At 41.0% G+C, this 12,832-nt stretch overlaps 1 protein-coding gene across 6 annotated transcripts in view; it reads left to right on the forward strand.

Annotated features, from left to right (window-relative positions):
- Nucleotides 1-12,832, forward strand: part of APP (amyloid beta precursor protein) — a 259,372-nt gene that overhangs the window by 239,166 nt on the left and 7,374 nt on the right. For 3 of the 6 annotated variants that reach the window (XM_074360950.1, XM_074360941.1, XM_074360935.1), the window contains 3 exons: nucleotides 1,722-1,775; nucleotides 8,414-8,514; nucleotides 11,257-11,403. In XM_074360950.1, coding sequence (XP_074217051.1) covers nucleotides 1,722-1,775; nucleotides 8,414-8,514; nucleotides 11,257-11,403 — 302 coding nt within the window. The remainder of the gene's footprint in view (nucleotides 1-1,721; nucleotides 1,776-8,413; nucleotides 8,515-11,256; nucleotides 11,404-12,832) is intronic. The other 3 variants (XM_074360953.1, XM_074360939.1, XM_074360948.1) reach the window with 1 other exon arrangement.

Below are 12,832 nucleotides of genomic sequence, written 5' to 3' on the forward strand. Positions count from 1 at the left end.
ACTTGGCTTTGGTCCATTCTTACCTTCAACTGAAGCACCATTTGGGGCTTTTGTCATCAGAAAGTTCTCCAAAAGTATGATAATCCTCCAGTTAACACATTTTACAAGGAGTAAAAAAGTCCCTCGCGCTGTGTTGTTGTGGACGGGGGAAAAGATGGAATATAAAGAAGCAGTTACTGTTCAGGTGTATTTGGGAGTTGCTGAAGGAAGGATGTCTTAATCTGATACAGGAATAGAGCCTTAGAGATAAGTCATTAGGATATTTCATAAGTGGGATGTTTAATAAATGCAGTTGTATAGTATTTGAGAGTTTCAGAAGTAGGTTTAAAAAAATGTTTGTTCCTCATTACAATTATAAGACACAGTCATTATTATTTCTGTTTTACCCAAGAAGAAACAGCCTTAGAAATGGTCATTTGCCCAACGTCGCTTCCATCATGTATGTTGGGTTTAGTACATGCCTCGGTCTTTCTTTCTCCACCGTGCTGCCAGTCTGCATGATAACGGACCAGCCCACTTTTCTCTTTTGATGCATCCAAATGTCTTGGTATTCTCAGCAACATCGTGTTCTCCTATTTTGAAGACTTTGCTTGCTGCCGCTTGGTTCTCCCTCACTGTTCTGCCAGCGTGTGTCATTCAAAATCGATTTGGACTTATAATCCCATCTTGGAATGCCTGGGCTGTGTGCATCAGTAAGCTGGCCGGTCTTACTGAAATTGCTGATCCAGATGCCATCCCATCCAGCGCCCCTTCTCTTCTTGCGGACACCTCTGCACACTTTTCCCTACCTTCTCACCTCTGTCCTTCCCAGGCCTTCCCCGGGCTTTTTCCCTCCCTCCTGGCTTCACGGGCCACTTGTCCATGTATTAATCCTAAAAGCTTTCTGTGTCTCCCTTGCCTGTTTCTTCAAAGACCAGGGTAAGTTCAAGGTAATATTTCCTGAGAACCAGAAGCACTTTGGAAATAATGGAAAACAATGGTGGGCATTCTTGTGCTGCCCGCAGTGTTTTCTTTGGGTCAGACCCAGCACACTCACCAAGGAAAAATTGTGAAAGGTGACCGATGCGGAAGGAAATAGTCACACCTTGCATATTTCAACTGTAAACTGTGTGTCATCTATGAAACAGAAACCAGCCTTTAAAAAATAGAGAGAGAAGAACTTTCTGGTTTACCTCTTCTACCCTCAAAAGAGGAACAAATTTGATTCGCTAAATGGCAGATTATGTGGTGAAACTCTCCTCTCCTGATAAATTCATATTTGCATTTCCCCTGGGGATTTAACGGAGTCCTTTTGTAGTTAATTAACTGTAAAATAAGATAAGCTTGGACAGTTGTAAAGGGAAGTATCTTTAAGATTTTCCACTGGGCTGGGCATAACGTATTTCACTTCTAATCAAAAGCCAAGAAACTATCTCTAAACTCGCTGAGAGGAAACCCACCCGCCCCAGCCCCTCTTCTTTGATGTTGCCGCGTATCCTGGTGAGTGCTTTCATTAGAAGACTGAGGAGCAGGGCTGGCACATCGGTAGCGATAAGCCATTTGAAGTGGTACCCCTCCCATCCTTGGTGCTCGGGATTAACTCACTGTGGTTCTTTTCCAGCTGCTCCGTTTTTATAACTTGTGTATTGCACATGCTTTTCCCTGCACTGTGTTCAGGAGCCACGACTTACCGTCTCAATTTGTCTTGTTTGCTTTCCGTGTATCTTGCTTCCTGTGCCCAGTCGAGCCTGTTGACGCCCGCCCTGCTGCCGACCGAGGACTGACCACTCGACCAGGTACAGCCCGGGTGCCCTCCACCCCTCCGCATCTCATGCTTGCGCAGACGCAGCCCCTTGCTTCAGGACCAGCCTCTCTGAATCGCAACTATAGACAAGTAGGATTTGAAATGGCCATGGAAACCGCACTTTTTTTTTAAAGACCCCTTTGCTTTTCCTTACACTTCATTTCCCAAGTTCCTAATTAGGTGATCTGTTTTTTTCTTTCCGAGCGTTCCTTTGGAAACAGTAAAAGAGAGCCCGTCCAACTTTTAGTTTTTTCTTTTTTCAAGTGGAGAGGGTTATATAGAGCCTGTCTGGCCTCAAAAATGGAAACCTGCACAGATGCAGACTCTGTCTGGTGGCGACCTGGTTACTGCTGTGAACACACCTTATCCTGCCTTTCTTGTTTGGTGTCTGGATGGTCAGTTTCTAACTGAACTGGGCTCAAACTTCAGTCAGTTCCTCAAGTAGCCATGACTCCCTAAAAATATCAGAATTGGAGTATCTCTAGAGCCCAGAACTATTTACATTTTATCTTTTACGGGTTGAATGTATTTATTCTTGATGGGTGGCTAAAACACAACTGATGTACATGCCTAATTTTACAAAGAAGTCCTTTATTTTTTAATGCTACTTAAAATTCCCATTCACACCGGTATGGACGGATGCTTCTTTTTTTGTAGTTTCCCAGGCATTAAGAAGAAATGCATTTTCACCTTTGTTCTGTATTGATCCCATTTCTCAAACTCAGTTTTAAGAATAATGTCAAACCACAGCAGAAGCATATACATGCCTGGTTTTGACTCTGTGCACAACCTCACCCAACTGATAGTTGCTTTCAGTGAATCAAAAAGAGGAGAAAAGTTACTGAATTAAAAATATGTATGTTCTGGGGAGATTTTACTCTTAACAGTGCAAACCTACCCATGTTTGTTTTCCTCTTTATCGTTGTAATGTCCCCGCGCAGTAATCAAGGAACAGGGAGCTAACCTCATTTGGAGATGCTACCACGTGGAGGTCGACCTTTGCTCCCTGGGTCAGATACAGTCAGCAGCGGGGCCCAGCAGACCCTGCCCTTCTCTCTGCCAGCAAAGGCTCATGTTACATCTGCCTCCAACCACAATCACTGGCGAGAAATTCAGAGTCTGCCTTGTGGCGTCTTCATGCCTCTACGCTGTAATTAACAGGGCAGCAGGGACAATGGAGTGACACATCTTGACAGCCGATCTCCTTGATTTTATGTCTCTTTCTGTAGGGCTTTTCAGAAGAGTTTAAATGATAGTAAGTCAGACACAGTCTTAGCTCTCCTAACATCTTCCTTATTGCCAGTGTCACACAAGTGAATTTCAGGGAACCAGCAATTGGCACGTCCCTGTCCTGCTCAGCCCACGGGTGGGGCCCAAGGCTGAAAGTCAGTTACATTCTAACTGCAGCCGAGACCAGCTTGGGCCTTTATTTCATGGTGCTTCCTGCTTTATTTTTAAAGGAAGAGATGCTTTTCGTTTGCCAGCATAAAATGTGCATTAGAAGCACTCATTCAACCAATTTTATTATTAAGTTGCTACATTGGGAACACTGGGCTATTATGTTCCTCCTGAAATACCCAGGAAGAGGTAACACCACCAAAGTTGGGGTTTTTTGTTTTGGGGGGTTTTTTGTTCTTTTTAAAAAAAAAAAAAATCTTAACACAATAAGGACTTTTCCTTACAATGTGCTGAATTATATCATTCGATTTTCCAAACTTAGAAACCCTTTCCAGGATTGTCACATCATGTCATTCAACTGATGGCATTGTTTTTTTTGAATAATCATTGTAGTCACTTTGAAACAAGTAAAGAAAGGGCTTTTTAGGGGAAGAACCAGAGAACAGTTAGAGGTAATATATAGATGGGAAGGAGCCCCTTCTAAAAGCTTCGCTGTAACAGTAGGAATATCTCATTTCGATACTTCACAAAGACCCTGCAACTGCTCTGGAGGGTTGAAAGAAACTAAGTGAGAAGGTCCCCACTCTCAGGAGTTTGAAGTGTAATAGAAGGGCCACACTTTGCATAATTAGAAAGATGAGAAGGAGTCAGAAAGGCTGGAAAGAGCAAAGCGACGTAAAGTGCAAAGCACCTCGTGGCGTTTGTTTGGGGCGTGAGCAGACGGGGCCGTAACCAAGGTGTGTGTCAGTCAGGGATTTGCTGGGGGTGAGCTTCAGGACAGGTTTTGAGAGGTGCTAGGTCCACCCCATTGGCAAAGATGAGGGGAGCAATTCTATACAGATGAAAGTATGGCCTGGGCCAAGTTTGCTTTCTTACACCATTGTGAGGCTTGGAACCCCCCAGTAGAAAAGGGCCATAGATGGAAAAGAATGCTCAGGTAGGAAGTGAGGGAGATTCTGGTTAAATTATGTATATGAATAGCTCTATTTGCTGGATGTGTGTTAAGACATACATGTGCTCTGTATTCTTGTGCTTGTAGTGAGTCTTTCGAGCATTTGGACCAATTCCCCCCCCAATTTTCTAGCGTTAGTTTTGATTCTTTGTCATCACACTTTTATGAGACCACCTGCGTGAGTCTAATGTACTGAATTATGTCTTTAGTTTTTCCATACCTAGAAACCCTTTCCAGAATTGTCAAATCGTGTCATTGAATTGATGGCATTGTTTTTTGAATAATCACTGTTGTCCCTCTGAAACAAGTAAAGAAAGGGCTTTTGTATAATCACGACTGAGGAAGATGACTTCTCCTTGACTTTCATATCTGAAATACCAGGGCTTGGTAACTTCTAGTGTTAAGAAGGGAACACCACACTATCATAGGTGATTTCTGGGGACAGTGGCCATGACAGCTGCTCCCCTAGGCTTATTCCCAGAGAGAAATAGACTCTGAAGGACAAGTTACCAGTTACCATTTGACCAGAATAAGGAAGAAAAATACAGGCATACCTCGTTTTATTGCACTTCCCAGATGCTGCGAGTTTTGCAAATTGAAGGTTTGTGGCAACTCTGAGGCGAGTAAGTCTATCGGTGCCACTTTTCCAAGAGCATTTGCTTACTCATGTCTCTGTGTCACAGTTTGGTGATTGTCTCATGGTTTCACACTTATGTATTATTACTGCTGTATTATGGTGCTCGGTGATCTTTGATGTACTATTGCAAAAAGATTACAACCCACTGAAGGCTTAGATGATGGTTAGCATTTTTTAGCAGTAAATGATTTTTAATTCAGGTCCATATGCTCCTTTTTAAAAACTAGACTACAGTATAGTGCAAATATAACTTTTATGTGCATCCAGAAAGGGAACCCCCAAAATTTGCATGACTTTATTGCAATAGTCACTCTACTGGGTGGTCTGGAACTAAACCCGCAGTATCTCTGAGATGCGTCTGTATGTTAGCAGGCTCTTCACAGGGTAGAAAGCTTACTCTTTCCACTGTACTTTAACCAGCCCTCTCCAGTCCTAATAAAGGAAACCAGATGCTTTGTGAAAGGTTTCCTGAAGGACCTGCTTCCCTTCTTCAAGTGAATAGCAGGCTGTCCTCACTCATCGTGATTTTAACAAAGAGACTCACACCAGAGCTTAGAATGGAATCGGCACAAATCAGAAAAAGCATCTTGTGAAACTGTAAACAAAGGTCCCGGAGGTTTACTTAAATCTTCTCATCACATTTCATTCTAGGCAGTATCAGCTTGTTATCAGGGATGTTTTCTCAGGTGCAGGCTTATTAACTTCCCCCCTTTAATGAGATTTGCTCAATATATAGAAAGTCTTTTCAGTGAATGGCTGAACGTGCTGTACAAAAATGAACCAGCAAGAGCTCTTTTTGCCGAGAATCTTGCGGACAATTGAGCTGTAATTATCTGTTGTTCTCACTTGCTACATGAATTTGACTTTTTTTTTTGACCGTCAAAAATACCCTTGGTATCCTTTCAGAAATAGTGTGGGTTTTTAAAATTTTGAGTGGAGAGCTCATTCTTTACTTTTTTTTTTTTTTTAATGTAATGATTTGGTCCCACAAATCTAAAAGGAAAGACTATTCAATAGAGTTTTCCTAAAATCTCAGAAATACAATTTCAACTATTGCATTGTTAGATCCTGATGACAGAAAAAGAGGTGAGGTGTAAAGAAATCACTTTGGTTCTATAAGGATCGCAGATTTAAAGGGGCTTGTAGAAAGATAAAAATATATAACTGACGAGAAATGGAAGACTGTTAGTGTCACAGCCCAGTAAAAATCTGTGTCAGGAAGATTAGAGGTCAGAATGAGATGACACTTAGGAGAAAATGCTAATAATTTTAAAGGCAGGAAATAATAAGACTAGAGAACCCTGCAGCTCTTGGGGTGGGGTTAGGGAGATCAGGGGACAGTCAATGAGAGGACCAGTTAAAAGAGAAGAGAGAAGGGAAAACTGTCCCATTTTGACTGCATTTCTGTCTTTCCTGTGTATATTAAAGAGAATGATCTTTAAAGGAAATTAAAGCCCAAGGTAGATCAAGATGAGGAAAGAAAGCACTAGTCCCTTGTGTGTGTTCTCTATTCCTATGTAATAAATAACCCCATAAATCAGCAACTTAAAGCAACAAGCTTTTAGTTTCTTATAGTTGCTGTAATGCTAAGGATTTCAAGCACGGTTTAGCTGGATGCTTCAAGCTCAGGGTCTCTCAGGAGGTTGCAGTCAAGACATCTGCTAGAGCTGCAGTCATCCGGGGGCTTGAAGTTTGGCGTGGGCTGGTGACTCTTTCCAAGATGGCTCAGTCACACGGCTGTTGGCCGGAGACCTCAGTTCCTCACCACGTGAACCTTTTCATAGGACTGCTTGAGTGTCCTCACAACATGGCTGCTGGCTTTCTCCCAACCAAGGGATCCAGGAGACTAAGAATGAAGCTGCCTTCTATGACCCAGCCCCAGCAGGCATACACCATCACTTGTGCCATGTACCTGTAGACTAGAAGCAACTCACTACATCCAGTCTACACCCAAGGAAAGGGAATAAAGTCCCTTGAAGGGAGGAGTATATACAAATTTGTGGATATATTTTAAAACTACCACACTTCTTTGTCCAAGTTGAAGTCTTTACGACCCTGGGCTAAGAGAACTTCAGGGTGAAATCGTAGAACCATTCTCTGCCATCTTTGTGGAACCATGCAGAGCTGGGAAGATAGGAAAAGGAAAAAAACAACAACATATTTCTGACAAGTAATGGAGAGAAGACAGCTTCACAAGCCACAAGCCAGGTGGAGATTGACATTGATCTTGGGTCCATTTTCAGATAGGTTATTAAATGGAAGCTTTTTGAGCAATTGGCCAAGGAATCAGTGATCTGTCACAACCAGCATGGGTTCCCTGGGTCTTGTGAAATCATCCTCTTTTCTCTTTGTATTGGCTGTGATATACAACTAGCACGTCGTACGCTGTGGACACTGCTTTTCATCGGCAAGATGTGTGGCAAGTTTCACAGCACCTGGTAGACAAGTATGTAAAAGTGACTAAACCAAAAGCAAGGAATGAGGTCCCGTGGGAGCTGAAGGAGCTTGGTAACATGCAGCCTGAGTAGGAGGAGAGTCAGCAGGAGCATGGTGCCTCCCTTGGGTGCCTGATCTGTTCAAGGGTGGAGTGCAGAAGGGACATTTAGGCCTTCTCTGTGCTGAACAGTCGAAGAGTGGAAGTTAATGGGGAAACTGATTTGGGCTTAATGTAAGAAAAGCCGTTCTAGTAGACCAAGCTGTCCATGATGGAGGCAAAATGATACATTCTTCTCTGTTCAGGCAGGAGCTGAGAGTTTGCCCCTGGGTGGGAACACCAGAGAAGAGAGATGTTAAAGGCCTTTCTCATCCTAAAGCTCTGACTTTTGATATTTAAGTGCTGCTGCATGAAAACAGACATCTATACCTTGTACTTCCACTTTTTGTTCTATAAAGTACTTTGTGTTTTGTTTTTAAGCTTCAAATGAGTATCTGAAAAATGAAATTCATTGTAACACTTAGTGTAAGAATCCTGTAACAATTCATGGGGAAAGAAGAGTCAGTGAGTTAGAAATTCTGTGGGTGCCACAGAAGCACTTTCAAAAATTACGAACTTAATTCCGCGGATTCTGTATCTATAACCAGATCGCTTAACTAAATAAATGATATGATTTTTACGGTGCTTCACTGCCTAGATGCACAAACATAATTTATCTGCAGTTGGAACAGAGTCCCAAAGTAGCAGTTTTGTTCTGCCAGGTAATTAATGCTCACTTTTAAAGCCTTTTATTATTTTTTTTCTGATGGCAGGAGAGCACATGGAAAAAGACATTAAATAGGCTGAACAATAAGCCCCTAAACCAAGCCAGCATATTCTAGGAACAGATCCTTGCCAGCCTCTAGCATTTAATCTCTGTGTTTTCCCATTAAAAAAAAAAAATTTAGCATGTGTTTAAAGGCAATAGAAGCCTGGAGTTCAGATTTCTCTAATCTTTAATTCCTTTTAGTTTAAAATAAGTAGTGGTTAAGGATTTAAATACAGGGTGTCATTTTTCTTGGAGAAAGTCATTAATCTATTTTTCTCTAACTTCAGTCCTGGAAGGAAGTTTCTGGTAGGCTTTGTGCTGTAGCGGTATTGTCTATGGAGAAAACAGATTGACTGTCCTGCATATTTTAATTACAATGTAATGCTTATGGTATAATGCAGGTTCAGGGTTGACAAATATCAAGACGGAAGAGATCTCTGAGGTGAAGATGGATGCAGAGTTCCGACACGATTCAGGATATGAAGTTCATCACCAAAAACTGGTACGTGACATATTCCACCTCTTCCTGCCACTCCGTCTTGCAAAGTGACTCTGGCTCCTCCTGGGTCAGAAGTCCAGTTAAGGAAAAGATTGAAACAAAAATAAAACCCTGGCCTATAGGATCATCACGCCAACATGAAGAAAATACAAAAACAGGTTCTTTATATAGGAGTTCTTTGTGTCTAGAAAGCAGCGAAGCCCACGCAGGGTTTAAAGTGGAATTAATTTGTATTCTAGCAGCCATTTTAATTAACTTCCAGTCTGTTTTTCTAGGCAATCAGGTTTATAATAGGTTTGTGTGAAGGAATCAAAATCTCTAATAAACAGATGCTAACACTGCTTGGGTTCACAAAACAGCTTTTATGGCCCTTTGGTTAAATTCACATTTGTAACCTTCCCCCTGGGCTTCCTCACCTCTCCCTCGCCCCTCCCTCCCGTCCCCTCCCTGCCTTTTAAATTCCCCCCACAAGGGTGGGATGTTTGGGACTCTCTGGAGGTGGGTGGAAGGCAGTAGGTGAGCTACACTGCAAGATGTTCCCAGCAGTGCTGTTCAGCAGAAGGCTTGGGCAAGAAAGACAGCAGCTTCCTTTTCAGAAACAATCGCCCTTTCTCCCGCCAAATATTAGAATGGGAGTAAATCAAAACGCACCCATCTCCTTAAAGGTAGCTCCAGTAGTTACATAAAATCCTTTACCTAAACCTTCAGATAAAGCAATCCTGCATTATGTTAGGGTAAGTGGCTTAAATCAATAAAGAAGACAATTTTATTGGCACATGGAGTAGTGAACAAAAATGATAACAGAATTCTGAAAGCAGTAATACTTGAGAAGGACTCTCCCGGGCAACTGCTTTGTTTTTATGTGTGTGAACTCCTTTTTCCGGAGGAAACTATTTTTCCAATATTCATAATTAAAATTTATAAATCCAAGTGGTAAACTCCAAAAGAGATTCCTGGAAAGCCTAGTGTATGCCTCTTTTCACTCCAAACAATTGAGGCAAATCCAAAATGGACTTGAGATTCAGATTTGCATTTTAGCCCCCGATAATCTTTTTTGTAAATGCACGTTGAGCTTTTTGAAGCATGGTTTTCACTGGCAAGTTAATCCAGTGTCAGTTATTACAGAATCAAGGGCCCTCTTGATCTGGTTGATGCCAAAGAGGAATAAAAAAAAAAAAAAAAAAAAACCTGGGGCATCTGCTGAAGAACTGGGAGCTGGGGGAGCAGAGAGCCCAAGATTAACGTGTGGCTTTGCATTTTCTGGTGCCTGTGTCATAAAAGCCCCATCTCCGCAATTCCACTGACTCCTCTAACGCGACAGTGACTGATGGCAGCGGCAGCAATTAAGAGAATCCGCTCCCTCTACTGAACAAGCTGATAAGATAATGTACTATAATTAGTGCGATGAATATTACAAAATTACAGTATTTTCTTAAAGTCAGAGGAAGATGCCCAGGCTTGCCTTCATTTCTGACTACCTCGTACTTGTGTCATTAGCTGATTAATAATTTGCTTTTTATAAATGCAGTTGAGCTAGCATATTTGTTTAGAATGGGGAGTAATTATGAACAGTTTCTAATTTTGTGGCAGATACCATCGGTAAAAACTCTTTTAGAAATGTGTTTCATTTGCTGTATTTCATCTTGCCTTTTCAGATTGCTAGGATGTTAGTTTTAGCAATGTTAGTCTGTCATTTTACTATCTTGAGATTATATTAAAAGAATTATTTAGAGAGCTATTTGTATTCATTTATACAAACAGATGTGGTCTATGTTCAGTAGTAGTTAGGCCAGATGATCCGGTATAAGATCATCTCCTTACATAACAAGATGATAAAAGTTGCAGTGCACCTTTATAATTCCATTCAACTATTAAGTTGAAAAATAATGACTTGCTTTCATAAACAGTATGAAGGAACATACTGCAATAAATTTATCACTGAATAAATTTCTTCTTTACAGTGTTCTCCAAATTCTTTTCATGTTTAACCCAAATAAACAGTGGGATACAACAACATTTTGAGTTGGGTTTCTAGAAACAAGGTTGTAGAAAAGCATGTGTTAATGTGTGGCTATTAAAATTCTTATCTTGTTGCCTCCTAACTTCTTCTCTTTGAAAGAAGTGCCTTTTAAGCATTATGCTTCTCAAGGTTAATTAGTGTCCTGCTGAATTCATGTGGCTGAAAGTAGGTAACAAGATGCCTTTTTTCTTCTGTTTAATTTTAACTCTTTGTTTCAGGATGCTTGCTACTGTGTATTAAAAATATCCCTCTAAGGAAAGGAGGGCATCTGCAGGCTTGAAAAGCATAGCTGTCATGTGTCAGGTCTCCTTTGAAACCTGCTGCGACCTCCTTTCATAGTCATGATCCATTCCTTTCCAGTTTTTGTTAGACCTGAGAGCTGTGGTCCCCCTCTTACCAAATGTCACACCTGTTAAAGGGTTTCAGGTTCCTGCAGGTTTCTGTTTTGCCTTTCTAGAGATACGAGGGGGGAAAGTAGACTTTCTAGAACTGGGGAAGCCACATATTCCACAGAAGCCACGTATTGTGCATCATTCTATAGACTACAAATGTCATTCTTAGTGAGTAGAATGTGGGGTTTTTTTTTCAAGTACACACCAGATAATTGAGCGACCAACAACTCAAACATATGGTGTAAAATCTATACTGAATATACTGAAACTTTTCACATACCTCAGTCAGAGATCTCCAGCAATTACAGTTCTTTTTCTTGATTCCTTTTCAAGGTGTTCTTTGCAGAAGATGTGGGTTCAAACAAAGGTGCAATCATTGGACTCATGGTGGGCGGTGTTGTCATAGCAACAGTGATCGTCATCACCTTGGTGATGCTGAAGAAGAAACAGTACACGTCCATCCATCATGGTGTGGTGGAGGTAAGGAAATATGGCTGCATGTTTGCAAGTGGGAATTAAAGACTACGAAGGAAATCTTGCTTGGTGTTAGACTAATCACATACAAATATTTTTTCTTTTAAAAAAACAATCTGTGTTCCTGCATGGTGCTCAAATTGCAGCTGTTTTCTTAGCTTTGGGTTTTTTTTATTCATTCCGACTTATAAATAACTCTGATTAAGGCACTGGAGATATAAGCTGCTGTCTTAACTTCTTATAATTCGTACTGAAATATCAAAATAATACTAATAATAACGCCTGACTTAAAGATACTGTGATCACCATCAAACATTTAAAAGAAAAAACAACAGCAGAAGTTACAAATGGAAAAGGAAGTGGAAGGCTGCTTTTAAAAAAAAAATTTAAACACATTTATTCCTGGACTTTTTTTTTTTTCATCTTAAATAATCTGACTTCTAGCTCCAGCCGGGTAATAATAAACAATTTTCAGTAAAGAGTTTCACAGAAAATCACATTGTGCCAAAGGGCTGAGCCAAACATGCAAGGTTATTCAAGATGTTAAAAGCACAGGGAACTGTATTCAATAGCTTGTAATAACCTAGAATGAAAAATATACTATATATATATATATATATATAAACTGAGTCACTACGCTGTACACCAGAAACTAACACAACATTGTAAGTCAACTGTACTTTCGTTTTTTAAAAAGATGTTTAACCTGTTACCCTGCACTTCCACCTGAAATACCTTAGTTCCAAGTTGTGAGCGCAGTGGCACCGCGGGTGGAGGGAAGACCCGCAGAGTGACGATCACACTTCCTTGAGACTTTCTCCCTGCGGCCCAGCCAGTGAGAAACAGGAGTGTGTACAGCAGAGGGAGTGAGTTACACCAACAGAACAGAGCAAGCAGCAAGATTCAGTGGGACCCCTGAAACCCACGATGCAAAATATTTAAAAAGTAAAATTAAATGTGCAAATAAGATCCTTACACGCATTTAAAATGAAGCGTTGGTCGTGGGGATCCTCACAGTATATGTAGTTTCCAGGGGACTGTTAGAGGAAGTGAATTAACACATCTTAAGAGGTCTAGAAGTTTGAGAGCTCAATGATCAATTAATTGCTCTTCTCATTTTGTAGAGGAGAAAACAGACCCAGACAGAAGAAGTGTGCATGTCAAATTCAGTAGCACTGGGGGTCAGAGTTCAGATTCCCCCACCTCCTGTCCATTGCTTTTTTTCCATCAGAGAAAAGTTCAGATGTTTCCAGGGAGTTAAACGTCTCACTAGCCCCAAGGAAATGTGCTTCAAACCGTTGTTGGTTATAGAAGGACAGGAACAGTTTAAATAAATTAAATTTGTGGCAAAGCCAGAAACCTGATTTAGTTCCGCACTTAGAACTTCCAGGCTGCTTGATTGCAGGAGCTGCTGGTGGAAATTGGTTTTGAGTCT

The sequence above is a fragment of the Camelus bactrianus genome, chromosome 1 (genome assembly GCF_048773025.1).
Source record: "Camelus bactrianus isolate YW-2024 breed Bactrian camel chromosome 1, ASM4877302v1, whole genome shotgun sequence".
Lineage (NCBI taxonomy): Eukaryota > Metazoa > Chordata > Mammalia > Artiodactyla > Camelidae > Camelus > Camelus bactrianus.